Below are 23,558 nucleotides of genomic sequence, written 5' to 3'. Positions count from 1 at the left end.
CGATAGGCATGCGCCCACATTCGAGCAATGTCAGTGGCCGAACCGGGGGGACAAGATCATGGGAGGGGAAAGGTTTGGTCACTGCAGGTGATTGAGATCGATCCTTCATCCGAGTCTTCGAATGGCGCATTGCCCATCGAAGGTGTTCTCAAGAGCACACGATACTATATACATATATACGTACATCCAATCAATCTAGCGATACTTATATACTCGAATACACAGGCAGAAGCCCGGAAGGGTGGAAAAAATTGAGGGCAGCAGACCGAGAGTAGTCTGAATCGAGTTATGCATGTGAGGAGGCAAGCATGCCGCGAATTGCACTAAAGGACGCGCCTTCCCTGCGTTCTATCGGCTCACACCATCCGAAGATGGCGCCCAACCCCTCCCTGCGAGCAGAGCGTTACACTGCACCACAACGGTATGCATAAAGGACCCGGGGTGCGAGCTTCTCTGCCTGCGCCCGAAGGGGCAGTCCCTCTCGCGCAGCGGTTAAGCGTACGCTAAAGAGGTCCTGTCGCAGAGGAAGGGAAAGGGACGAGCGAACCGACAATAGACACAGGATGCAGCCCGCAGGCTGCAGACGCGCCCGGGCACCGCGACGCCTTTCAACACACAATCCGCCAGGGCCTCCGCCGACCTTGCAGGTGTCGACATCGCCAGCCCCTCCGCTGGGCAGCCGGTGCAGCCACAAGGGCGCGCCGACCACGGCGGACAAGGGCGGACGCATGGGATTTCTGGTACGTCGCTTGGCTGGGCGTACAGTTACAGCCAGGCCCAGCTGGGGCCATCGGGGGTGCGTCACTCAGACCTTGGCCCGCTCGCGTAGAAGGGATCATTGGGACGATGCCTGTGCGGGGCGAGCTTCGCGGCCTTCAGCCTACTGCAGCCTCGTGAGGGTTGGGAAGAAAAGGGGAATGCGAAACGCGTCCTACTCCCCTTTTGGCTACCGTGGGAACTTGGCCAAGCGCGATCACCGCCCTCCCAATTCGTCCGCGCTCGCCACCACTCCGAGTCCCGGGCGCGTTCTGTGAGTAGGAGGAGTGTGCAATCCTCCTCTGTCGCTGCCTTGCTGACACTGTGCTTGGGATTTACAGAGGACTACCCACCGTCATGGCCTCCCGGGAAGCTGCCGTTCGCGCCGTGCGCACCTTCCGCCTGCACGAGATCCATGGCGCGAAGATGGCGCTGCCCCGCCTGGGCGTCGACCTCACCGACGCGAAGCAGATCGACCCGGAATTAGCGCGGAGGATGAATCCGCAGGTGCGCAGACACCATCCATATCCTTGACCCCACCTGAGCTCAACGCATCCGTCTATTCCCTTAGCTCCTTCCCAACGCGCGCGCCCTCAAGCCGGATGTGAGGCAGGCGCAGCTGCAGAACCCTTTCTTGCCCAACAAGCACCCTGTCACCGGGAAGTGGAAGGGCCCGAAGTACTCCCTCCGCCGCCAGGCCGATTTGGTGAAGAAGGCAAAGGCCGCGGGCCTGCTGCACCTCCTCCCCAGCGGGCCGAAGAATCCTCTTCCCCTCGAGCCCAAGGCAGTACCAGCTGTCCAGACAAAGACTCCTGCTGCGAGCGAAGCTAAGGCCGACGCACCCGTCGAGGCCGCAGACGCCGCTCCTACCCCCACTCCAGCCGCTGCCGAAGCCGCGCCAGAAGAGGAAGCCGAGCCTACCCCCGCCCTCCCTGCGCGGGAGTACCGCCGCCGCCAGCGCCTCGCGCTCAAGGACCTCTCCGGGGAGTGGACCGGCGACGTGCACTGGGTCGGCGAGCACCGCGCGCGCGACGCGCCCGTCGCGCGGCTGTACTCGGGCAAGCGCAGGATGTTCAAGGGCAAGAAGCACGAGCGCGTCGCGCACATCGTCCGTGGAAAGCGCGCGGTGCGCATGCGGGATATGGCGAAGCGCGTGCGGGAGTACAAGGAGGTGAGCTTGTTTCGGTGTGTGAAGAAGGGGAGCATTAAGGTTGACTTGCATTCGTGTAGTTCTACAGGAGCCGCCGTCCGGATCCGCTCGCGGTGCCGCGCAACGTCAAGGGCAAGTTGCCGTTCTAGGCGTGCTTCTGGTAGTATACGTACCATCATGCAATCCATCTACACCACCGCTGTCCTTGCGTCTCTGAGTGACGCTGCTGCTTCCGATTGCTGCCCCAGTCCTTCAGACCTTTGAGCTGGTCTTTGGGCCGGACTCTGAAGGTTCTTTCGCGCGTGCTCGTTAAACAAAGGGAGCTTCCTCGCGCATATGAACGAAGGGAAGGACTTAGCGCTCAGGCCCACGACATTCAATTTCCTCTCCTTCCTCGCCTTGATTCGTTTCTTGCTTTTCATGAACCCTACAACCAAGGCAAAAGAAAAAAAGCTCCAAAAACCCAGCAAAAGTTTGCGGCAGGCCCGAGCCCCAGCGCGTCTGACGACACGTCCTGGTCTCCGAAGACTAACTCGGCGAGCCCTGCAGGTTGCAGAATTGCTTCCCTGGCCTGACAAGGGCAGATTATTCCAAGTCCGGGCCGACGCTTGCGCGCCGGGAGACTGTGGACACCAAGTTTTCTGGAGGGGACGGTCTTGAAACAGCGCACTCGGGGCTTTGACCGGTGATTAACCCGCCGCATTCCCGTTGAGCCATTACAGCATGACAAGGGGGCTGACTTGTGTGGAGAGGTAGTGGTGGCCGCCCCTGCCCTTTGCATGGAGACCAATGTGCTTTGCAGGCCGTCAGGGGGCGCCGCGCAGGTACGTCTTGGTAGAATCGAGGCTACAGTTCCATGTCCATCCGATTGTAAGTTACAGTATGCGAGTCTAGGATACACAAGAGTCCGAGGAGGAAGTCATCAGCATGGTTCATCGTGATCATGGTAGCTCAATGCCATTCACGATGCCTGCTATACGGAAGGGGAAGGGAGAAATCCCGGTAGCGTTGGTAATTAGGGGGACGGCTGCGCGACCCTTCTCAGAGGCGGTGTGGGTGAGCATGGTCATCATGGCTTTTCGTAATGCGTTGGTGAGGGTGGCGTCGAAGGCAAGGCGATCTGGGGGCAGCGTAAGTGCGGCGCTCAATGCGTGAGGAGTAGGATGTTTACCGCGCTCTCCTCGTGGTTGTCGTAGTTCGGCGTTGACGACCCTGTCTAAGGGTGAGCGCCAGTCGAAGAATGAGGGAAGTACACGTACCATTGCTCCCAAGGAACGTCTTCCTCACCAACATAGACCTGGAACCAGCTTTTCTTGGGTTTCTTCTCGGAGAAGGTTACGGTAAGCTGTAAGGGAGAAGTGAGAAGAGTGAGCAGGGTGCATGATAGAGGGGACACACCTGTCCGCGCTTCTCGCCAGCCCCTTCGAGAGCTCGCCAGAAGGAGTCCACCTTGTCCTGTACAAGCCGTTCCATCGTCGCGTCCGACACGCCGGGCTATGAGGATCGTCCCTCAGTACATATTCATGCGTGAGTATGGGAGAGGGGATCTGCGCACCATCGTTACATCGAGCACCTCGAACGTCTGTGGCTTCACCGTGCCGAACAGTCGATGGAAAAGTATGGCATGCAGTACACCATTAAGCACATCCCTCGCGTTCTGGCGGTCTAGCACCTAAGACCGTAAGCGCCGAATCCTGGAGGGATCTTGAGACAGCGTACAAGGTCCACAGCGATCGTCGGATGCGCGTTCATGGTTGCGACTCGCAGTCGCAGATATGCCCTAAGCGTTCGCAGGACCAGAACCAGCAGCTGCGCAATCTCTGAGGGGAGGACGAGAATGATGGTCTATCGCACAAGCGCCTGCACAGCTCCGTGGCTGCAGACGTCGAGAACAAGGGCGCCTGACGCGCATGAGGTGATCGAGCTGAGTCCGCGTCACGCGCGTCCCCCTCATTTGAGACTCCGCTGTTTACTCCTTCGTCTCGACCACCACCATCGTTGCTGCCACTCATCTTCGCCCTTGCTTCAGCTGCCCTCCGCTCCTCTGACGCTCTGACCTCTGCTTGGTTCTACGATGGCTTCTATCCGAAGGAATGCTCGTAAGCCCTACAGTGTGCGTGTCTGTGCCCCATTAGCGCCGTTAGACGCGTTGAAGTGGAGGAATGCTTACCGGTTTCGCAGCGCCCCAACGTCAATGATAATTGGGTACACGACCGCGCTCCCGGCGCCAAGCAAGCCGCCGCCCCTCAGACCAATGGCCTGGGCAGGGGACCAGCCACGCCCGCTTCGGCGCGCCTCGTGGTGTCCAACCTGCACTACGAACTCACGCCGCTCGATCTTTCCGTGCGTTACTATCACCATCATGCTACCCTCCTCCACTCTTGGAACCCTGTACAACCCCATGCATCACTCAGTTCCGCGGGACGCCACCCAGCCTCCCAACAGGGTCGTGCAATCAATGTATCATTTACTGACGCATATTTCCAGAAAATCTTTGGCCAGGCAGGCACTTTGGTGCGCGAACCGCAGATCAGGGTACGACGCTCTCGCCTCCCGCCCGCATGAAGCCAACCACGGATCCTCTCTGGCTTGCAAAGTATGACCGCAGTGGTCGCTCCACCGGTACCGCGATCATCACGTACGAGACGGTGGACGACGCGAAGAAGGCGAAGAACCTGTTCGATAACAAGACTGCGAAAGGTGCGTCCCGGCCTATCTGGAGAGGTGAGAAGGAGGACAGCTGACGCACACATGCAGGTCAAGCGATGAACATCGAGTTCGCTGCGCTGCAACCGAGGCCGCAGCGTGCCGCAAGCGCGCCGTCGACCATGAAGCTGCTGAACCGTATTGAGAAGCCGTCACTTATCGATCGCCTGAGTAGCCAGGATGATACAGCGGTCGCGCAACCGAAAGGGAACGGGTTAGTACATCCATCTCACCCTTATAAGCCGTTTGCTGACTATTCCGCGCAGCCGCAATGGTAAGGGCGGTCGCGCTGAGGGTGGTGTCGGTCCCGTGCGCAATAAGCGTGGTGGCAACAAGCCTAAGGAGCCCAGGCAGAAGAAGAAGCCTGCGACGGCAGAGGACCTCGACCGCGAGTTGGAGGCGTTCATGCAGGAGCCGGTGGCAAAGAGCGGGGAGAAGAAGGACGAGGCTGCCAATGCCGAGCAGGCGGCCGAGGCGCCCAAGCCTGCTGCTGGCGAGGACGTGGAAATGGCCTGAGCTTGTCAGTGATGTGTTCGGTTCGAAGACGCTGCTTGACACGCTACTCGTCTTCTTGATGTTACGGTTCTTCTGTGTATCCTTGCTTCGACATACACGAGTATAGACGTTGATGCTCGATCTCTGTCCTATGTACCATACAAAACAGTGTAATGCCCCCATGAGTCGCGACTCCCTATGTGAAGGACAGCGTGTTTACAGCGAAGACAGCGATTGCCCGTCGGGAATTGCCGAAATACGCTTCGCTGCATCTGGCTCGAGCTAAGTCCTTCTCTTACTCCCATGTCGGTACTGCCATTCTGCTCTCTTTTCCCGTTGATCTACACACCTCATGCACGATGTTAAGGCCGGTACTCTCAACGCCCGGGAAAAGAAGCGCCTATGTTACATGATTTCCTCGGAGAACTCGGGCCAGCGCCCTACACCTGTGTTCAGCCCCACCGCGCTCCCGCTGAACCCTTGACTCGTTTTTGCTTGAAAATCCTCATATAAAATGGGCGGAGCCGTCCGCCCTGAAGCGCCTCCCCATTCTCGACCGCCATCATGAAAGAGGATTCAAACGCGACATGTCCAGTGAACCCGCTCAAGCGTATCGATACTTGCGATAACGGCGACGATCCTCGACTCGAGACTATTCAACTCGGCGTCTGGACACTGACACTGGGAAAAGAAAAGGCGAAGTCCAAGTGCCCTTTTCCCTCTCCAGGCGCCCTACGCTCGCACTTCGCTCTTGTGCGCCGCATCTTTTCCGAGGTGTGGCGCGTCGATCCGTGGGCAGTGGCGTTCTTGGTGCTCTACCATTTCTTTGAAGCCATCGAGTACTCCATCATCCTGTACTTCTCTGGTCGCTTGCTCAAGCAGGTACGTTGGCGATGCTGTGACGAAGAAGGTGCTCATTGTCATACGTCCGCAGATTGAGCTTGTACTGGTCAGTGCAACGGTCGACAAGGCAGCGATCCTCTCGGCAATAGTGGCAAGACTATCTTGTTTTGCGGTCGTTGCGTGGGTCCGGTGGTGGAAGTATGCAGTTGATTTGTCCTCATATACGAGAGAGGCTCTGTATGCTGATCATTGTATACAGCCATACGACTATGCCCAGACTGGAAAGTCGGGTCATCCGCCATTTCAAGACAAACCTACTATCGGGTACGTACCTATGCCAGAATTTTCATCTGGATATTTATTTTCCCCTCTTTCAGCCAAACTCCGGACAGACCTTCCCACGTCGTTGAGTAAGTGAACTACCTTGCATACTGGCCCTTAAGCGAGCCAATCGATTGATTCTTCTGTAGAGCCATCCACGACCGGCAGAGTGTCAGCCAGTTCAGTATGGGACGCATTTTGCCAGGTCTTCCATCTTTGCGCAAGCATCCTCAATGTAGCGAGCATCATGACGTTCATAATCGCCTCATGCCGTTCTGCTGTTGGCGTAGGTCCTGTGTTCCCGTTGATTTGCTTGGTGGAGCCGGTTCTGGTTCACCTCGAGCGCCGTTCTTTGTGGCCTATGCGTGAGTCCTGCAATAGTCGTAATGCGAGCTTCGCAAGGCACTCAAAGCTCACCAGCGCACGTTGTCCATACGGAGAACGAGGCATTCCTTCGAAGCAAGAGACTGTCAAAGATGGCGAAGCAAGAGCTGCGCGAGGAGGTCACCAGCGCTGGTATTGGAGAGTACATTATCGAAGGTTAGTCCAACGGCTATCGGACGTGTCCTGTAGCTCATAACGGCGCACGTCAGAGTTCAAGGAGGCGTGTGCCCGATTGAGGGACACATCCACCGAGGACGTCAATGGTCAGTACGATCGGCGCGCCACGCCCACGTTCAACATTTTCTGCAAGCTTGCCGGTGATTTACCCATAGTGTGTAAGCTTCCTATCTGTAGCCAATCCCTACCTTCATCCCCTGATCAGGTCTATTGCGTCCTATGCGCGATATATGGGACTGGCAACCTATCAGTCACCTCGATCGCCATGCTCGAGCGGGGTGCGTCCAATTTCCGGGCCATGGTCTCCGTGACGCTTCGCTATGTACAGCGATTCGGAGACTACATCCGCGTCATCGAGCAGTACTACAAGACCATTGAGGCGCCCGAGAAGGAGAACTTGCTCGCCGAAGGACAGTTACCTTATCCCTCCCCTACGTCGAGTGGCGCGGGCATGGGTTTTGAGCTTCGGTATGCATCGCTTACTTTGACTGCTCCGTGGTGTTGACGATACCGGCCAGGAATGTGACGTTCGCATATCCCGGTAGCCTGGATAGGCCGTCTATGCGAAACATCAATGTCGACATCAAGCCGAGCCAGCTTGTAGTGATCGTGGGCGCTAACGGAAGGTGGATGCGTCGCTTCTTTTCAAACGACGTGCTGACGCTTTTTGCAGCGGAAAGAGCACCCTCATCAAGCTCCTGACGCGCCTCTACGATCCGACGTCCGGCACTCTCGAGGTAGATGGCCAACCGCTCGCTGCATACCGCCAGCGCGACCTGCGACAGGCGACAGCTGTGCTCTCGCAAGGCCACCGCCTGTTCCCACTCTCTATGGGTGAGAACATCGGGCTCGGCTGCGTCGAGAAAGTACGTGACGTTGATGCGGTCCGCGCCGCCGCTCAGGCTGGCGGAGCGACTGCATGCATAGCAAAACTGCGGCATGGGCTGGATACGGTGTTGGATCCCCAAACGCGAGCATACGGGGAGAATGTGACCGAGGAGGAGGACGATCCGCTTCGACAACGGCTTGAGGCCTTGGAAAAGCCGATAGAGGTATCGGGAGGAGAGACACAGCGTATTGTCGCGTATGTTCACATTTTTTTCCAAGAACTATCCCAGCTGATGGTAAAGCAGAGCGCGCACCTTCATGCGACTCACCTCAGGCAATATACGCGCTGTATTCGTCGACGAGCCCAGCTCCGCCCTAGACGCCGAGGGCGAGCTCGCGCTCTTCAACAACCTGTGCAAGGAGCGCGAGGGCAAGACCATGATCTTCGTGACCCATCGGTTCGGCCATTTAACGAGGGATGCGGACCTGATCATGTACGTTTTCGGACTGCAAGGGCGGGCTATGTGTTGCACACCGAGACTGACACCTCATAGATGCTTGAAGGATGGCGAGATTGTCGAGCAAGGAGTGCACGCAGGTTTGATGTCCAGCGGTGGGGAGTACAGTAAGCTGTACGAGATCCAGGCGAGCGCCTTCCCCGCAGCTTATGATGACTGTGGACGCGAGGATAGTATGAACTCATGAGAATAGACGAAAATCTAGAATGGAAGCAATACCTACGACAGAAGTAGTTCTACTGTACATGAGTAGTGCAACGCGAGCAAAAGCTCGAAGGGGAGGCAAAAATTAAGCAGCAGACCCAGAGTAGTCTGAATCGAGTTGCACGCAGAGAAACGTGTGCCGCGAATTGCACTAAAGGACGCACGACTCGCTGCCCCAGGCCGCTCTTCAGAAATCTCCCTGCACGCCAGGAGCCCATCGTCATACTGAACCCAGCTCTCTGACCTCCAAGTAAGCCCTGGAGGCGGTGGGCATAAGGCGTTCGGACGCGGAAGCAAATTCCGCAACGGACACGATGTCGCCTCACCCACGGGCAAATCGAAGGCAAGAGCAGAGCCCCGCCTCGCCGCCCAGAGCAGCCAGAGACAGCCAAGGCGACAACTTTCGCCACGATGGCTACGACAAGGGGTTCGCCGTTGTCATACCGCCGTGGCGCATGCCACGGCTTCAACGTACATGGAAATAAAAGAGGAGCCTAGCGCAGCAATATTCGCCGTGCGCCCGAGCATCCTGGCACTTTGCAAGGAGTACCTCGCCATGCCCTACCGCATCTCTCCCGAACCTTTCGGAAAAGTGCTGGATTGTCGGGGCGAAGACGGCTCCGTATTGCTGGTACGCCAGGCAGCTGATTACAGCTGGGTCCCGTTGGGACCATCGAAGATGCATCACTCAGACCTTAGCCCGCTCGCAAGTGAGAGCACAAGGCCCAGTACGGGGCGAGCATCGCGGCCTTGGGTCTGCTGCTGGTGGTTGGGAAGAAGAAGAGAGTTTGGTCGCGCGGAAGCTTTTTGTGGTTTGATCCCGGTCGCGTGGGTCCGCGTGGCAAAGGTGGCGCAGTAGGCGCTTGTGGACGCGCTATGACCTCGTACTTGCGTCGACGAAGATGCCAAATCGAGGCGTGTCAACTGCTAATTGGAGAGGGCATGGTATCGCTCCTTTCTTCCTGCCATCATGTACATCATCGTTGTTCATTGGGACGATGGCGATCGATATCCTACTGGTCGCGTCGTCCTTCTCTCTATGGAGGCCGATGATACGACCTGCTCCTCATCTACGCGCTCTCAATCTTCTTCAGCACCTCCTCAAAGTCCTTCCAGTGCTCTAGTATTGCCACGGCCCCGCAGTCCTCCGACAGCACCTTCCGCATCTTGACCCTCTCCTCCTCGTCCTCATACGGCCCAACATACCCCACAAGCGGAATCTTCGCGTTCTTCGCCGCCGTCGCGCCAGATTTGCTGTCCTCAATCGCGACGCACTCCTCGGGCTTGTAGCCCAGCTCCTTGCACGCGTGCAGGTAGATCGCCGGGTTCGGCTTGCTCGTTGGGACGGGCAGACTCGTCGCGGCCGAGTACACGTGCTCCGGCGCGAAGAAGCGCTCCATGTCGACCTTCTTCAGCGACGCCTTCACGCGCGAGAGCGCGGAGGACGAGACGACCGCGAGCTGGTACTTGCCCGATGCCTGCAGCCGCTCGAGCGCCTCGATCGCGCCGGCGCAGGGCTCCGCGGCGGCCTCGAGCTTCTCGACGGTGTGTTCGAGCTCGCGGGCGACGTAGGAGTCGAGCTCGGCGTCCGTCATGGTGAAGCCGTATTTCTCTTGCAGGGAACCCATCATGCCGCGGAAATTTTGGCCGACGAAGGTGCTCATAAGTTCTGGACCCGTGAAGCGCTCGGAGCGACCGTGGTTCTCAAGGATTTCGTTCAGCAGGTCAGCGCATGATGCAAAGGCGAGAGGCTCCGAAAGGACAAGAGTGTTGTCGCAGTCGAAAAGCAAGCACTTGACCTTCAGAGAGCTTGTCATTATTTCCGTTCGCTCTGTGGAAGATGGAGATCAAACTCACAGCAGGCATTGTGATATCCGGTACTTCAACAGGGGTGATAGATAGGTTTGTTGTGTACTGAGTGCCAGGTACGTGGGTGGCAGCAACTGGGTAGATGGGTGTACTGATCCTGCAGCGATCTCAAGTGACTGCCGCGGTCGGGGCGGTCCCCGACCCATGGCGTCACTGATGGGAGCAACCACGTGGACCATATGGCCTTGTTCCGTTTCTGGACTTCCGACCGACGTTTTCTCTCACTCTTCTCGCTCATGCAGATTTGAAGGTAAGAAACGGTTCAGTACTGGATATTCAGAGCTGAGGAGATGTAGTATAGAAGAGAATGCACCTCAGTCAGCATTGATTGGCGGAATAGGCCGTCTACGTCCCTTCACCGGCCACACTTCCTCCATCGTCGATGCATCCCAAAGGCGTCCACCCCTCGCGACATAAGCCAGCTCGCGAGATACCCTCATATCTCCATCCAGAATATCGACGTCCGGGGGATATACGACGAAGTCTGCCAGCTTTCCCACTTCGAGGGAACCAATAGACTTCTCCATCCCGAGGACGTGAGCGGAGGTGATTGTGGCAGCTTTGAAGACCTGCGAGGGCGTCGTAAGCGAGTTAGATGGGTGTAGAAAAGTACAAAATATACCTCGTAGTTGGACAATCCGCCTTGCTGCGCGAACCACAGCTCGGAGTGATAGTTCAGCCCGAGGGGCGGCTCGCCGTGAGCGCCAATCAAGACGGGTACGCCATTGCGAGACATCTCTGCAGATATCTCGGAGATGTTGTATAGGCCGTACGCTGAAGACGACGCAGTCAGCATGGCTATAGGCGCATAAAGAACGGAAAAGGCACCATGCTTCGGTCGCGCAGTAGACTCGGTCAACTGCTCGAGGACATCATGTCGAGTGAGCTCGCGCAACCTTTCAGATAGAGTCAGCATGATGCTGAGTTTTGCGTAAGCAGCACGCACTTGGGATCGTTCGGTATATCTTCCTCCGCCCAGATTTGCTGTTCTCCCATGACGCCGCCATAGCTAACAATGTGCGTCGGTGTGTACGCTGTACCGCTCGCTTCAAACAGCTTGCGCACGTCGTCGTAGATGACGGCCACAGGGAGTGAATGCTCGACCGTGGTCATGCCTGGTGATCGCTGTGAGCATGCGTATGCGTCCGTCAGAAGTAGGCTTACCGTCCACGATGTACGTCAGGTCCCAGTCGTAGTTCATGCCACCTTCAGGGAAGCAGAGCATCGACACGTTGCGAGCAGCGAGCAAGAGGCGTTGGCGTGAGGCTCTGCACGGCAGGAGATTCATCATCAGCAACAAGTCCAAGTCCAAGAGAACCGATCCGCACCTCGAAGGCAACTGATAGTTCTTGTACGAGTGCGAGAACGGCCCGCCCTCTGCCTTGATCCTCACAAGCGCCGAATGCGCCTCTAGCGTATCCGCAATATCCTGATGGAGCCCAGCTTCCGCACCACCATAGATGACAGTCCCGGTGTGGAAGATGCGCGGGCCGACGAGCTGGCCGCGTTCGACGCGCGTGCGCTCGGCGAAGGCGTCGACGGTGTCGGTGCTTGGGCTATAGGTAGGTCGAGAGAGTTAGGGGAAGTTTGGACTGACAGAGGAAAGGGACGGACTTGTGCATCGTAGTGACGCCGTACGCAAGGAAGGTCTCGAGCTCCCAGGAGCTAGCTGGGAAGCGGTCGCTGAACCCGTTCCAGTGGGCGTGCATGTCGATGAAGCCGGGTAGGACGTAGCCTGGTACGAGCAGCTCAGTATCCTCTCGACGTAGTAGAGTATCGCCCAAATACCTTGGTTGGCATTGATGACAACAGCATCCGAGGGAACCTCGACCGATGCGGCGGGCCCAACAGCAGAAATTAAACCGCCCTTCGTAACCAAAGTCCCGCCCTCGATAACGTCGCCGTATCGGTTATCGGAATCCATGTGAAGGATGGTGGCGTTGACGATGGCGAGAGACGCGTTTTGGCTCTCCTTCCCGAGGCGACTGACATCGGTGGAGTGCTTGACGACGACCTGTTCCCATTGGACGAGCTTGTTGACGCAGGCAATGCCGAAGGTCACTTTGTCCTCCTCGATAGCGGACTTGCATTCGTCGAGCTTGGATACTTCGAGGGAGTGTAGGTAGGGCCCTATTCAATGTCAATATCCGATTCCCTCTTCGATACGCCCTGTCATACCAAGGAACCAGAACAACTTCTTGCCGTCACGGCTCCAAGCCAGATCATGCCCGCCATCCAGACTTAGCCTTGCGATACCCTTCGTCGCATTCGCCGGCTTCGACCAAAGAGCCTCCTCTCCATCAGCAAGTGACTCCTTCGGCGCAACATAAACGTGATAGAAATCAACGAACGCTGCACTTTGCGGCTGCGAAGCTCGATCCAGAGAGACCGCCACTTCGGTCGACATCCTCCCCGTCGCAAGGGTGGTGTGTTTGGACGCGCCGTTCTCGTCCGGGCCTGCGCCGAGGTCGATGGTGAAGGAGCGGCGGTCCTGCTCTACGAGGAGCTTGGAGGCGCCCTGGAAGAAGCGCAAGGTGACGTGGCCGTCGACGTCGATCTCGGAGGGAATGAATTGGAGGTTCTCAAGGATGATACTATCCTCAGAGCCAGATGGAAGGGTGAGCTCGCCGACATATAGCCCTGGTCCAGCGGTTGCGATAATATCGCCAGTGAGCCACGTACCAGCAGATTTGAGGAACGCAATTTTGCGCCGGCTTCCGGTGCACTCGCAGAGGACGGACGAGAAGTAGCGACCGAGGGGGAGGCCGTTGACCTCGTACGCAATCCCGGAGGTGAGATTGGCGATCTCGAAGGACGTGAAGTTCGTGTTAGACCATCGTGCATGAATGACCAGATCCGGCGTATTCGGTACCCACGAAGGCGAGTAGTACGGCTGTCCGGGGTACAGCGCTGGTATCGCACTGGTCTTCGAAGTACCGATCTCATGCACGTAGGTCGCCCCACCGCCCTGGAAGAGCGCGCGACTACCCGTCTCATCGACATTGAGCTCCTTGAACGCGTGCACCTGAGTCTCGTCCGCTGACTCCAAACCCGCAAGGTCCACGGTCGTCTTCAGCGTCTCTGCAATGCGCTTCTCGACGTGCGCGGTGAAGTGGACGATGGTGGGCTCGCCGCCGGAGACCTTTTCGCCGAATACGTTGAGAGCAAGGGGGACGCGCCAGATGTGACCCGCAGCCCAGATGATGATGGCGTCGTCGGTTGGGGTAAAGGCGAAAGATGGGTAAGTCCCCATGGGTGCGGAGACCCGTGTATCGTCGTAGGATAGGCCGTACCAGATGTTGTGAATGCTGCCGGTCTCAAGATCCCTGACGCATATTGTCAACGCATAACAGACGGTCATAGCTCAGCTTTCTCACTTGAGGACGAGGGCCTGCTTGTCGCGAACCCTGCGGACGAAGGCCAGAGTGCGCTGATCCCTTGAGAGCTCAGGTCGGCTCGCACCACCAGGCGCGGCATCAACGAGCGTCTCCGTCTTGCTGGACGTCAAGTTACGTGCGAAGATGGAGTATACACCCTTGAAGACATCGTTCGAATAGCTGAAAGTGCCCCCAGTGTTGACAACATTCTTTGAGTAGATCAAGGTGTCGTTGCCGCGCCAGATGAATTGCTCGGGTCCAACTTGTTGCTCGCCGTAGTCCTCATTAGACCATCCAGCTGGCAAATCATGACCGACGAGCTTCGTCCCGCTCTTGGCTGGGATGGAGGGTTGACTACCGAGTCCGGGGACGTCGAACTCCCAGCCTTCACCCGCAGGTATGGACCGGCTGCTGGTGAACCACTTGGTCGCGATGACTTTCTTGCCGGATGGGTGAAAGCGGGCATCGGAGACCCAGCGGAATGTTTCGTTAGTTACACGCTGGGCTTGGGGGAATCAGTACGTCTTCCTCCCCTTACAGTCGAGCGAGTTCACCTTCAGGCCTGCCTTCGCGCAGCAAACGGTTCGCCATTCGTTCTGAGGTTTCCGCAAAGCCCTTGACCAAGAGGCTGTCTTCCTTGTCTTGAGCGTCAAGTGCCTGAGCGAGTGCACCATGAGGTACGGCTGGACGCAAGTCTGCAGCCTCGCAGCCGTCCCATGGCTTGACCCAGATATTCTCTACACCAAGGCCAGCATCGCTACGAAAGACAAGTGACTTCCCACCCGGTGAGAAGTGAGGGTCCGAGTCATGGGGTACGCCGAGAAGTACAGGCCGAGCCTTTGCCCGGGCATCCGCATTTGCGCTGAGCGCGTCCGCCGCAGAGATGCAGTACAAGTCGCCAATCATGTCAAAGACAATGTCACCAGAGGTAGGATGAACGTCGAGACGTAGCCATGTGCCTTCCTGTACGTCGTATTCCAGCTTGCGAGGGTAAGGAAAGTCGGTTGAGATGTCCCACGGCGTCTGCTCCCTGATGGGCCAGACGTTGTCTTCCCATTCCGAGGTAGCCTGAAGTGGCGTCCTTGAGGTCCACGGTCGCACGTATAGATAATTGTAGACCAGGGAAGCTGCAGTAGCAACCGAAAGTAGCGCTACGGCTTTGTAGGCACGCGGAAGCGCGGTTGTCGAGCACTGCGGAGGGTTCGCGCTGTGGATTAGCGGTAAAACCGCCGAGTCGTCCTTGACCTTCATTGTGAAGGTCCAGTCAGCAGTACAAGCGTCAGCCGGCGTGTGCAAGACGAAGGGGCACGCGCGGGGGAAACAACCAACTAAATGAAGACACGTGCGCGGAAGTCAGTTCAAGTCACACTCGCGGCTGGCAAGCGTCACATCCCCAGGACACGCTGCACTGCCCTGCTTCGATCAGCTGGAGAGTCAGGTTCCTCTATATTGCATGAAGATAAATCGCATGAGTTGAGTGGACGGGAATGCCCAGGATAATGGCAGGATTGCTACGGAACTCTGCGGACCCCAAATCGCTGGAGTTTCGTGTAAAACCGCGGAATTCCAGCTTCCGATCGTTTTAGAGTTTGCCTGTCGATTCAGGACGATTACCACGGAATAGACTGCATGAATCGCTATCCAAGTGCAAGTGCGAGCTCGGGGGCATACATCTGAGTTTGTGCAATGTGTGTAAGAGGTCCTGTACCTACGTACATTGACAATGTATCAAGCGTGTTACTACTGTGTCTATCAGCGCGATAACGACGTGCATTCTATCATTTGTGATGATGGTGTGGTTGGCCCGGCAGCCGCAAAGTTGCGGCTACAACGAATCGATGTAGAGACGCAGACGCCCAGCGAGTTCAAGGTCACTCCTCTCGGTGTTGTGGGTCCATTCCTCGGCTTCGCCCGCGAGGCGTGGGGGCCTGTTGTTACGTAACTCATCAATCAAGGAAATCTTTCGGACAGGCGTTCGTGCACGTCGTGTTTTGTACACTTGCGGCTCGTGCGAGGACGTGAGCGAACTGCAGCTGGCGGGCTCGACGGCACTCTGCTTCCGCGTTGCCTCCTTCCGCTTTCGACTCTGCTCCCGCTCCTTGGATCCTACGCTCATCATCAGTATATCCACCGATAATTCACGCATCCAACATGGCAAAGCCGGAGGGTCACCCGCATCCATACCTCCACGACCCGCTCCTCTACATCACAAACATCCCAAAGTCCGTCACCGACGACGTTCTCGCCACCGCCTTCGTCTCCTGCGCGCCCTTCCGGCCCAGGATCAATCGCGATACCGATGCGCCCATGCTCTCCGGCACGATCGAGTTCAAGTATCTCGAGAAAGGTGTGTGGCGAACCGCGTCACGAACGGCGAACAAGGATTAACGCGCCGTATTCCAGCTGAGTGCGCGCTCGCGACGCTCCAGGGCCGATACATCCCCCTCACCGCTCCGCCCGTGCCTCTCGTGCTCTCCCCGTACCCGCCCACGGACCCGCCGACGCCTGTGCCCCCGCCGTCCGCGCACCCGCGCCTCATCAAGCACCTCCCGCCCGGCTACACGGACCAGCAGCTGTACGAGCTCTGCCGTCCGTTCGGTGCCCTCGCCTCCGCGCGTGCTCAGACCCACTTTGGCGCGGACACGGGCATGGTCGAGTTCTGGAACGAGGACGATGGCAGGACGGCGGAAGAGTCGCTCCACTGCGAGGAAGTAGAGGGCCAAAGCATCGCCGTTGTTATGTACCAGCCGCGTCGCGCGAGCGGTGGTATGGCCGAGTTTGCCAACGCGCCGTCGTTCGTGCCCGCGGGGAGTGGCTTCGGGTACCAAACGCCTCAGGTGCGAAAACGTGCGAGACGTAATGTGGCAGGCGGCTAACATCGTGCAGTCTCCCCCTCGTCAAGCTTTCAGGCGTACGCCGCCTTCGCCGTTTATTCACGGTCCTGGACAGCAAGTGCAAGTCGCACCTGTGACCGGGCCAGGCTCAAATAGCCACAGCGGCCTTATTGACCCCTGCAACTTGTTCTGCAAGAACCTGGACCCCGAGATTGACTCCAACAGTCTCTTCTCCCACTTCCGGGCGTATGGGTCAATCGTCAGGTATGCTGCCGGCTAAACAGCGTCGTGTATGAGTAGCTGACGCATCTTAGCGCGCGTGTCATGCGCAACGAAAACGGAGAGAGCCGCGGCTTCGGCTTCGTCTCCTTCCAGACCCCCGATCAAGGTAGCTACTCCACTGCGTTGTACCCTTTCCCAGTCCGCTGAGATGTGGTGTGCTAGCCGCTGCTGCGATGCATGCTATGAACGGCAGACAGATCGGGTCCAAGGCAATTGTCGTGCGCCTGCACGAGCCCAAGCAGCTGCGCCAGGAGAAGCTTGCAGCGCGGTTCGGTGGCCACAACGGGCACCCGCGGAGCGTTAGCGGCGCGACGAGTCCGACACCCAGTGAGGGCGGCAGCTACGTCGGCTGGAGTAGCCCACCGACTGCGACGTCGCCGCTCGGAGGTTCGCCACATCCGACGCCAAGTGTGGCCGGCTTTGGCGACAAAACTGACCGAGGGAGAAGAGGATCGGGCAGTTACTATAATGTGAGTACCATTTGGGCTTTTTGTCCAGCTGACGAGGCTTACGAAGATGGTAAAGGCGGCGCTTTCCGGTCAGCTCAACCTGCCGATGAAATATGAGGAGCTTTCGAATCTCTCCCCCGTGGTGCGCTATGAGGTCCTTACGGGCGAGCTGAGCCGCCGGGTGAAGACCATGGATGTCGTTCCCCTTGATGACGTTGAGCGTATCGTGGAGGGTATTGTCAACCTCAAGCTCGATGAGGTTGTCAAGCTGTTGGACGACCCCGGCAAGCTGTCGCAGACCGTGATGAGCATGCGCCCCTCCAAATCACCTTCACCTTCGGCTTCGCAAGATTCTCGCCTGCTCGATGCGCAGACTTTGAATGCCACCGCCAGCGCTCCGGAGCATCCCTCAACACCTATATCTGCAAACGCGTCGCTCTCGACCCCGCCCCGGACGTCATCACCGTCAGGTAGCGCCCCTCATCAGACCGAGCGGGAACGTGTCTTCGCGGCCGTATGCAGGCTGGAGTCGACGAACCAGGAGGCGCTGACGGATCTGCTCATGAGCTTGCCCAAGCGCGAGCGGGCGCTTCTCCTCTTCAACGCGGAGACCTTGCGCGCCAAGCTCGTCGACGCGAAGGCCGTGCTGGAGGCCAGCGACGACGACGAGCCCCCTGCGCCCACGGTTCCTGTCACGCCACAGCCCAAGCGCAAGGCGCAGCTCGCGAGCGCCTCACCACAAACGCCGGAGCTCTCCTCGAGGGGACCGTCGGCCACATCCTCGCCGGCGCCCGCCACCCCAAGCGCCCACACAACCGTCTCCGGCGAGTTCAGCTCGGCGAAGCTGGCGCGCATGCTCGCGCAGGACATCATCAAGATCGCAAACACGACGCCGGATTTCCCGTACCCGAAGCCGGACCTGGCGGCCGTGCACGACACGAACGCGTACGTGGACTCGATGATGGACCTGCCGCTGGCGAACAGGAAGCAGAGGGTCGGCAGCGAGATGTGCGTATCGGGGCTTGAACCTCGGCTATGGCGAGTGACTGACAAATCTGCCACAGCACGAAGATCGCGAAGCCGTACTTGAAGAAGCCGACGAAGGTGGCTATGGTTATGGTGGACGGCGAAGACGACCTGCGGTCGCTGGTGCTGCTCATGCGCCACTACCCCGAGATCTTCAAGGAGAAGGCTACGCTGGCATCCGCCAGGATGGTGTGAGCGCTCATGCATCCAATCCTATACGCGTCCATGCATTCCATGACATGCGCCTGCTTGTCGAAAATCAGGTTAATACAGGTGCCTGCTCCCATATCCTACTCCGCATCACTACAGTAGTGCCCTCATGTCTTTCCGGCCCAGGTTAGGCTTAGGTTGGCATGTCTCCCTTTTGTTCTGCTCCATTCATGTTATGATACGGGGGGATCTCATTGCATTGCCCTTCATGGTCCATTACCTTTTTCCATCCATCATGATTCATGGCACCTTACACCTTCAGGCTTCCTACACGTTCATCGTTCATGGCTCCTTCCAACGTACATTGACTATAGCTCTAGCACTGTTCCCGTTTTCCCTTCTCCAATTCCCCCTTCGCGCTGTGTCTATCTACATCGATAATGCTCCCGATTTGCATTGCCCTGCCTGTCTTTCCGCTACTTACGTACGTATCTACTTTTCCGACTTTACTGCTTCTATGACGAATATTATGATTGACTTACGACGGTTCTTGGAGAATGACCGGTCTGCCTGCGAAGAGAAGGGGAGCTGCCGTCGCCCGGAGTTGAAACGAATGGCGGGCCGCTTCTGAGTTGTTTGCCAACTTGAAGTCTGCAGTAACACCAACACTGACGACGTCGCCGATGTTTGCTTGCCGTTCAAGTACAAGAGTGTACCATCGGTTCTGCCGAACCTCCTAGTAGCCTTTGAGTACCTATTTTACAACAATCATAGTGTCGTCGGCAAAACAGGTTTACTCCAACCTTGCAAGCAGTGTAACAGACCCGGTACATTGCATAGTACAAATTCTAGTCCTTCCGTACATCCCTTTCCACGATATTTCCTTCGATATTCATGCATGGAACGTCACCTCCCAAAGATGCACGCACCCATCTGCGCCTGCGCTCGCCAGCCGGCTCTTTCCATCCACCCAGACGACCGCGTTCACACCTCCGGCGCCCGCGTTCTTGATCGCGATGTTCTTCAGCGGCTTCTCTACGCTCCAGACGTAAACGTGCGTGTCGAGCGAGCCGGAAGCGCAGTGCTTCGAGTCGGCTGTCCAGGCGATGGAGTTGACGCGTGCAGAGTGGTAGGACCAGCGGCCGGTGATCATCTGGGTTTTGTGAGCGCCATCCCGTTGAAGATGCGATCTCGCTTACCTTCTTCTCGACAGCATCGAACAGAATAACCCTACCAGCGGACTACAACTTGATCAGCAGCGGCTCGCCCCCAAGGAAACAAATACACTCACATCCCCAGCTGCCAACAACTTCCCATCCGGCGAGAACGCCAAGCTCGACACAACCCCCTTATTCCCCTCTAGCACCGCCGTCTCCTTCAACACCTTCCCATCCCACTCGTGCAGCCTCACCTTCTGATCCTCCCCGCCCACCGCGACCACACTTCCCACCGCCGCCACCGCACTCGGCGCATAGCTAGTCTTCACCTCCGCGACCTTCTGATTCGCCCTCACTGCTTCCACCCCGTCGAGCTCGGCAACAAATACGGTCCCGTCAGCAGCAACTGCGACGCCCTTGGGCTGCGCCTTCGTCGCCGTGGCGGCAGGGGCATATTCCTGCGCATTCGACGCAATCTCGCGGACGTGGTCGTCGAAGCCGACGGAGGCGAGGGTATCGCCGAAGAAGGCAAGACCGGAGACGAGGGAGGTGTGGTTCTTGCCGGCGAGGGAGGCGGAGGTGTTAGAAGAGGTAGAGTAGGAGTAGACGCGGCCGTCGGCGGTGCCGGCGAGGAAGGTGTCGGAGGAGATGGGCCCGGCGGCGGCGGTGATGGCTTTCTGGGGCGCCTAAGAGGAGAGTAAGTGCCTTACGAGCGGGAGGAAGAATTACAAAGGATGCCATACCTGGAAGATGCGAGTGGGCTTGTCGCCAACACGAGGGTCGAAGACGTTCAGATCGCCCGAAATCGACAGGGACACGATGTCAGACTCGCCGCTCCAGACGTTGCCAACTTGCTGGTGGTCGACACCGCTTCCCAGCGTCCAAGTCGTCGTCGCCTTGCGCGCTTCGACATCCCCTGAACCAGCATCAGCATTACTTTTCCTTCTGGGCACGCCTCTCCCACTACAACGATTCCCCCTCAGAAACAAGATCATCTTACAAGACACTCACATAGCTTCACCGTGCAATCCGCCGACGACGTCACCAGCGACTTGCTATCCGGACTCCATGCTGCCGCCATGATGCTGCCCTTGTGCGGCGAGTCCGTGATCTCGGCGACGGTCTCGCCCGTCTTGCCGTCGTAGATGAAGATCTTGGAGTCGGAGCCGACACTCGCGAAGAGGTCGCCGCTGGGCGCGTAGCGCACGTCCTGCACGAACTTGGTGTGCGTCTTAATGGTCTGAAGAGGCGCGTTAGAGGCATTTAATGTGATGTGGCAAATTTGCTTATATGGAAGCCCGATATGTGGTGGAAATCTCCTTACCTTCTCGTATTTGTAGGGTGCGCCGGTGTGGAAGACAATGAGCGCGTCGTCTGCCGCCGTTGCAGCGCGGAACGGACGCTGATGCCGGATCGCGACTGCATTGATCGTCTACGCGTCGTTCAGTACTTCTTCCTACCGGTCTCGCACCAGTAGACTCACCTTCGAATGCCCGCTGATCTCCCCAGTGCTCGTACCCGTGTCCATCATGAACGCATGCCCGAACCTAACAGGATCAGCATGATCAGCGAGAGTTGGGGAAGAGTAGAGCAGCGGTACGCACTTGTCCCTCCCGTCTCCGACTGCGATGATGCGCTTGCTTTCACCGTCCCACTCGAGGTCATTGACGCGGCCGGCGATGACCTTGTACTCTCCTTTAAGCGCGCGATCCTCACCGACGATGTCCCAGACGCGGACTAGGCGCAGAGATGGTCAGCTATGCATGTCGCTGGAGCAAGAAGGAGAAAGCACCTGTCCCAGTGATATCCGCAGAGGCGCAGTAGTACCCCGAGGGCGAGATACGCGCCACAGTGGTGTTCTGTACATGACCGGCATATGCGATCGTCGCGTTGGGGTCCTACGCATAGCACCTTCAGTCTTTCTCGCGTCCTTGACTGTTGCACATCCGCGTACATTGAGATCGCGTATCTATCAAATGGCTCCCCTCAGTGCGTGCTTGCCGAGAGCGTCGGCTGTTGCACTGACTATAACGGTGCGCCCGTTCGCGTAGGCGATCTTGCCCTTCGTCGCGTCGAGCTTCGTAGACGAGCCTCGTGCAGTGTTGGGGTTGCATGGGTAGATGGTGCTGGGTTCAAAAGACATAGTTCCGGTAATATGTATAGAAGAGAAGAAGATATGTCAGTACTGGACGTGAGGAAGTAAGGAAGCGGACAACCCGCGCACTGCGCCGCGGCTCGCCAACGCCACAAAGTGGACCTACGCGGACCCACATGTCGAGAGAATATCAAACACGCGATCGCATCGTTTCTTTCCCGAACTCTCATGCAGCAGATCCAAGGCCGCGAAGCTCGCCCCACACAGGGCTTGTCCCTTTCTCGCGAGCGGGCCAAGGTCTGAGTGATGCATCCACGACATATCCAGCTGGTATCGGCTGTAATAAGTCGCGCGACGCACCAGAAAATCCGGCAGATGACGTCCCCGTCCCTACGACAATTGTCGTGGCGAGAGGAACTCTCAAGGATCCCTTGGTGTCATCTCGCCGCTGAAAGCGTCACGATGCCTAGGCATGCCCTCGGGCACACTGGTGTACCCATCCCTGCCTTGCCTTGCCTCTGTTCACGCTAGCTGGCCAGGGGAAGGAAACCGCCCTTCGTGCTACGTGAAGGCGTCAGTGCGGCAGGCTGCCGTCCCAATGGTCCGGGATGACAGCTTCCCTGACGTTCGGAACCGTCGCACATTGCTCTCCCGTATCTATCCCGGTGTGTATGGGTCACACTCATCGCGTCGCGCAGCGTACGCATGTCGCCGCTTCGGTGGCGCTCCCTGAACCCTTGGCGCGGGCAGAGGCGTGCGTAGGCTCGCGAGCTTTTGCTGGAGGGCTACAGGGATGAAAGGCTCAATGAACGGACGCTATTGTACCTTGGAGGCAAGGGGGCAGATTCGGGAGGATATCGATGTGTGGTCCATGGTATGTCCTTGAGTGCAATTCGCGGCGCGTCTGTCTCCCCGGCCCTCGGAGACGGCGTAACTCGATTCAGACTACTCTGGGTCTGCTGTACAATTTTTTGCATCCCACCATGAGTCTTTTGACTGGCAGTCGCTTCGGGTACTGTAGCTTCTTTAAACCCTGTCTTCCTAGTGTCCTTACAGTAATCAGAGTATGATATATACGCACGCCTAGACCATATCTCCTTCTAGCCAAATGTATCATCGTCTTGGGACACTGGAATGTACTCATCAATCGTAAGATACCAGAGAGACTGTACCCAGAAGCGCCCACAACATCAACACGTGCACGGGATCAAAGATCATATAGCTTCCATTCCTTCTCACGGTTGTTCTTCCCAAACCACGAGCAGCAGTCCCAAGGCCGCGATGCTCGCCACAGACAGGGCGTCTTGCCCTCCTTCGCGAGTGCGGGTCTGAACAATGCACCCTCGAAGGCTCTAGCGGGCTTCACAAGGCTGCAGACAGCCTCCGGCGCACCAGCGATCTGGAGTCTGCGCTGTAGTTGGCTCCCAATACCATGTCCCGGCTCTTGAGGCTGCGACAACAGTAGGACTAGACAGGGTCCTTGAGAGCGCCGGGTGCTCGGGCGTTTGGCTCTCCTCCCATAGCTGGGCCGGACGTATGTCGCCAGTATGGCGGGAGGTGCGTTTTGCGACTCGATCTCCATCCCTGCGCACTGTTCCCGACGCATGCCTGACTGATTCGGGTTATCCGGGGTACTCTCGGAGGCGCGCGTCTTGTCGTGCTGGCTGCTCTGGGCAGTGAGATGCGGTGTTGTCCGTGTCGAACTGTCAAGGGGGTCGTGTCCCTACTTCAGTCATCGTGGCCCGTCATATGTTGGGCGAGCTCCGACCTGGGTCGACACATACCCCAACGCCCTCACTGGCACCTCCACCAGCAAAGGCTAGAGAGTCAGTAGTGCACCGGCGATGGCGCACTCCCAGAGCGTAGGGGGTCTTCCGGAGACGAGACCGCAGCGCAAGGCCGACGTCCTTCGGTGCGAATCGCGGCGCATGCCAACC

The 23,558-nt window shown here is 57.9% G+C and overlaps 12 protein-coding genes across 12 annotated transcripts; 7 read left to right on the top strand and 5 right to left on the bottom strand.

Annotated features, from left to right (window-relative positions):
• The first annotated feature begins 409 nt into the window (after positions 1–409).
• On the top strand, positions 410–2,292 carry SCHCODRAFT_02092539 (uncharacterized protein). Its single transcript, XM_050341761.1, has 4 exons — positions 410–1,030; positions 1,098–1,263; positions 1,328–1,927; positions 1,987–2,292. The coding sequence occupies exons 1-4, from the start codon at positions 564–566 to the stop codon at positions 2,053–2,055; spliced, it is 1,302 nt and encodes a 433-aa protein (XP_050198009.1). The 5' UTR covers positions 410–563; the 3' UTR covers positions 2,056–2,292.
• Positions 2,293–2,333: 41 nt separating this feature from the next.
• Positions 2,334–2,619, bottom strand: SCHCODRAFT_02591121 (uncharacterized protein; the record flags this gene model as incomplete). Its single annotated transcript, XM_050343986.1, has 1 exon — positions 2,334–2,619. The coding sequence occupies exon 1, from the start codon at positions 2,607–2,609 to the stop codon at positions 2,334–2,336; it is 276 nt and encodes a 91-aa protein (XP_050198008.1). The 5' UTR covers positions 2,610–2,619.
• A 108-nt stretch (positions 2,620–2,727) lies between these two features.
• Positions 2,728–3,805, bottom strand: SCHCODRAFT_02641161 (DUF1649-domain-containing protein). Its single transcript, XM_003027570.2, has 6 exons — positions 3,626–3,805; positions 3,462–3,578; positions 3,305–3,400; positions 3,166–3,251; positions 3,078–3,118; positions 2,728–3,026 (listed from the first exon to the last, which is right to left on the bottom strand). The coding sequence occupies exons 1-6, from the start codon at positions 3,656–3,658 to the stop codon at positions 2,848–2,850; spliced, it is 552 nt and encodes a 183-aa protein (XP_003027616.1). The 5' UTR covers positions 3,659–3,805; the 3' UTR covers positions 2,728–2,847.
• A 77-nt stretch (positions 3,806–3,882) lies between these two features.
• On the top strand, positions 3,883–5,292 carry SCHCODRAFT_02641156 (uncharacterized protein). The gene is made up of 6 exons (XM_050346191.1): positions 3,883–4,019; positions 4,088–4,249; positions 4,394–4,441; positions 4,504–4,606; positions 4,664–4,826; positions 4,879–5,292. Exons 1-6 carry the CDS (start codon positions 3,981–3,983, stop codon positions 5,126–5,128), a joined length of 765 nt encoding a protein of 254 aa, XP_050198007.1. The 5' UTR covers positions 3,883–3,980; the 3' UTR covers positions 5,129–5,292.
• A 96-nt stretch (positions 5,293–5,388) lies between these two features.
• Positions 5,389–6,931, top strand: SCHCODRAFT_02092459 (uncharacterized protein). Its single transcript, XM_050341760.1, has 6 exons — positions 5,389–5,989; positions 6,042–6,148; positions 6,210–6,274; positions 6,328–6,360; positions 6,421–6,636; positions 6,692–6,931. Exons 1-6 carry the CDS (start codon positions 5,672–5,674, stop codon positions 6,814–6,816), a joined length of 864 nt encoding a protein of 287 aa, XP_050198006.1. The 5' UTR covers positions 5,389–5,671; the 3' UTR covers positions 6,817–6,931.
• A 352-nt stretch (positions 6,932–7,283) lies between these two features.
• SCHCODRAFT_02672404 (P-loop containing nucleoside triphosphate hydrolase protein) lies at positions 7,284–8,365 on the top strand (the record flags this gene model as incomplete). Its single annotated transcript, XM_050346644.1, has 5 exons — positions 7,284–7,300; positions 7,351–7,458; positions 7,506–7,916; positions 7,966–8,154; positions 8,215–8,365. 5 exons carry the CDS (start codon positions 7,284–7,286, stop codon positions 8,363–8,365), a joined length of 876 nt encoding a protein of 291 aa, XP_050198005.1.
• A 951-nt stretch (positions 8,366–9,316) lies between these two features.
• On the bottom strand, positions 9,317–10,362 carry SCHCODRAFT_02641149 (HAD-like protein). The gene is made up of 2 exons (XM_003027569.2): positions 10,240–10,362; positions 9,317–10,181 (listed from the first exon to the last, which is right to left on the bottom strand). The coding sequence occupies exons 1-2, from the start codon at positions 10,246–10,248 to the stop codon at positions 9,453–9,455; spliced, it is 738 nt and encodes a 245-aa protein (XP_003027615.1). The 5' UTR covers positions 10,249–10,362; the 3' UTR covers positions 9,317–9,452.
• A 132-nt stretch (positions 10,363–10,494) lies between these two features.
• SCHCODRAFT_02641146 (uncharacterized protein) lies at positions 10,495–14,944 on the bottom strand. Its single transcript, XM_003027568.2, has 11 exons — positions 14,183–14,944; positions 13,629–14,133; positions 12,430–13,577; positions 12,040–12,381; positions 11,866–11,986; positions 11,580–11,807; positions 11,416–11,519; positions 11,198–11,366; positions 11,080–11,147; positions 10,874–11,025; positions 10,495–10,820 (listed from the first exon to the last, which is right to left on the bottom strand). The coding sequence occupies exons 1-11, from the start codon at positions 14,877–14,879 to the stop codon at positions 10,566–10,568; spliced, it is 3,789 nt and encodes a 1,262-aa protein (XP_003027614.1). The 5' UTR covers positions 14,880–14,944; the 3' UTR covers positions 10,495–10,565.
• An 835-nt stretch (positions 14,945–15,779) lies between these two features.
• On the top strand, positions 15,780–18,414 carry SCHCODRAFT_02516538 (uncharacterized protein; the record flags this gene model as incomplete). Its single annotated transcript, XM_050343354.1, has 7 exons — positions 15,780–15,975; positions 16,032–16,465; positions 16,515–16,726; positions 16,777–16,850; positions 16,907–17,214; positions 17,270–18,201; positions 18,258–18,414. The coding sequence occupies 7 exons, from the start codon at positions 15,780–15,782 to the stop codon at positions 18,412–18,414; spliced, it is 2,313 nt and encodes a 770-aa protein (XP_050198004.1).
• SCHCODRAFT_02092301 (uncharacterized protein) lies at positions 18,411–19,259 on the top strand. Its single transcript, XM_050341759.1, has one exon. It carries the CDS (start codon positions 18,539–18,541, stop codon positions 18,998–19,000), a length of 462 nt encoding a protein of 153 aa, XP_050198003.1. The 5' UTR covers positions 18,411–18,538; the 3' UTR covers positions 19,001–19,259.
• Positions 19,038–21,720, bottom strand: SCHCODRAFT_02641139 (WD40 repeat-like protein). Its single transcript, XM_003027567.2, has 11 exons — positions 21,553–21,720; positions 21,481–21,495; positions 21,319–21,424; positions 21,131–21,263; positions 21,010–21,073; positions 20,851–20,958; positions 20,538–20,766; positions 20,270–20,442; positions 19,661–20,212; positions 19,569–19,610; positions 19,038–19,522 (listed from the first exon to the last, which is right to left on the bottom strand). Exons 1-11 carry the CDS (start codon positions 21,667–21,669, stop codon positions 19,262–19,264), a joined length of 1,800 nt encoding a protein of 599 aa, XP_003027613.1. The 5' UTR covers positions 21,670–21,720; the 3' UTR covers positions 19,038–19,261.
• A 308-nt stretch (positions 21,721–22,028) lies between these two features.
• Positions 22,029–22,784, top strand: SCHCODRAFT_02641135 (uncharacterized protein). Its single transcript, XM_050346190.1, has one exon. The coding sequence runs from the start codon at positions 22,094–22,096 to the stop codon at positions 22,352–22,354; it is 261 nt and encodes an 86-aa protein (XP_050198002.1). The 5' UTR covers positions 22,029–22,093; the 3' UTR covers positions 22,355–22,784.
• Positions 22,785–23,558: the final 774 nt, after the last annotated feature.

Source organism: Schizophyllum commune (genome assembly GCF_000143185.2).
Source record: "Schizophyllum commune H4-8 unplaced genomic scaffold SCHCOscaffold_12, whole genome shotgun sequence".
Classification (NCBI taxonomy): domain Eukaryota; kingdom Fungi; phylum Basidiomycota; class Agaricomycetes; order Agaricales; family Schizophyllaceae; genus Schizophyllum; species Schizophyllum commune.
The sequence above is the reverse complement of the archived record's forward strand: the minus strand, read 5'-3'. Positions and strand labels throughout refer to the sequence as shown.

What these genes read in the sequence shown, in the direction of transcription:
- SCHCODRAFT_02092539 (XM_050341761.1), top strand. Translation starts at nt 564, where the DNA reads ATGCAGCCCGCAGGCTGCAGACGCGCCCGGGCACCGCGACGCCTTTCA. An exon ending in CCGAGTCCCGGGCGCGTTCT is followed by an intron (nt 1,031 to 1,097) that starts GTGAGTAGGAGG and finishes TGGGATTTACAG; the next exon opens with AGGACTACCCACCGTCATGG. An exon ending in CGCGGAGGATGAATCCGCAG is followed by an intron (nt 1,264 to 1,327) that starts GTGCGCAGACAC and finishes CTATTCCCTTAG; the next exon opens with CTCCTTCCCAACGCGCGCGC.
- SCHCODRAFT_02641161 (XM_003027570.2), bottom strand. Translation starts at nt 3,658, where the DNA reads ATGAACGCGCATCCGACGATCGCTGTGGACCTT. An exon ending in CTGGCGAGAAGCGCGGACAG is followed by an intron (nt 3,252 to 3,304) that starts GTGTGTCCCCTC and finishes TCTCCCTTACAG; the next exon opens with CTTACCGTAACCTTCTCCGA. An exon ending in GACGTTCCTTGGGAGCAATG is followed by an intron (nt 3,119 to 3,165) that starts GTACGTGTACTT and finishes ACCCTTAGACAG; the next exon opens with GGTCGTCAACGCCGAACTAC.
- SCHCODRAFT_02641156 (XM_050346191.1), top strand. Translation starts at nt 3,981, where the DNA reads ATGGCTTCTATCCGAAGGAATGCTCGTAAGCCCTACAGT. An exon ending in ATGCTCGTAAGCCCTACAGT is followed by an intron (nt 4,020 to 4,087) that starts GTGCGTGTCTGT and finishes CCGGTTTCGCAG; the next exon opens with CGCCCCAACGTCAATGATAA. An exon ending in CGATAACAAGACTGCGAAAG is followed by an intron (nt 4,607 to 4,663) that starts GTGCGTCCCGGC and finishes GCACACATGCAG; the next exon opens with GTCAAGCGATGAACATCGAG.
- SCHCODRAFT_02092459 (XM_050341760.1), top strand. Translation starts at nt 5,672, where the DNA reads ATGAAAGAGGATTCAAACGCGACATGTCCAGTGAACCCGCTCAAGCGT. An exon ending in CTGGTCGCTTGCTCAAGCAG is followed by an intron (nt 5,990 to 6,041) that starts GTACGTTGGCGA and finishes ATACGTCCGCAG; the next exon opens with ATTGAGCTTGTACTGGTCAG. An exon ending in CCGTTCTTTGTGGCCTATGC is followed by an intron (nt 6,637 to 6,691) that starts GTGAGTCCTGCA and finishes AAAGCTCACCAG; the next exon opens with CGCACGTTGTCCATACGGAG.
- SCHCODRAFT_02641146 (XM_003027568.2), bottom strand. Translation starts at nt 14,879, where the DNA reads ATGAAGGTCAAGGACGACTCGGCGGTTTTACCGCTAATCCACAGCGCG. An exon ending in TGTCATCAATGCCAACCAAG is followed by an intron (nt 11,987 to 12,039) that starts GTATTTGGGCGA and finishes TGCTCGTACCAG; the next exon opens with GCTACGTCCTACCCGGCTTC. An exon ending in GCGGATTGTCCAACTACGAG is followed by an intron (nt 10,821 to 10,873) that starts GTATATTTTGTA and finishes ACGCCCTCGCAG; the next exon opens with GTCTTCAAAGCTGCCACAAT.
- SCHCODRAFT_02092301 (XM_050341759.1), top strand. Translation starts at nt 18,539, where the DNA reads ATGTCTTTCCGGCCCAGGTTAGGCTTAGGTTGGCATGTCTCCCTTTTG.
- SCHCODRAFT_02641139 (XM_003027567.2), bottom strand. Translation starts at nt 21,669, where the DNA reads ATGTCTTTTGAACCCAGCACCATCTACCCATGCAACCCCAACACTGCA. An exon ending in TGCGGATATCACTGGGACAG is followed by an intron (nt 21,264 to 21,318) that starts GTGCTTTCTCCT and finishes CTCTGCGCCTAG; the next exon opens with TCCGCGTCTGGGACATCGTC. An exon ending in AGATCAGCGGGCATTCGAAG is followed by an intron (nt 20,959 to 21,009) that starts GTGAGTCTACTG and finishes AACGACGCGTAG; the next exon opens with ACGATCAATGCAGTCGCGAT.
- SCHCODRAFT_02641135 (XM_050346190.1), top strand. Translation starts at nt 22,094, where the DNA reads ATGCCCTCGGGCACACTGGTGTACCCATCCCTGCCTTGCCTTGCCTCT.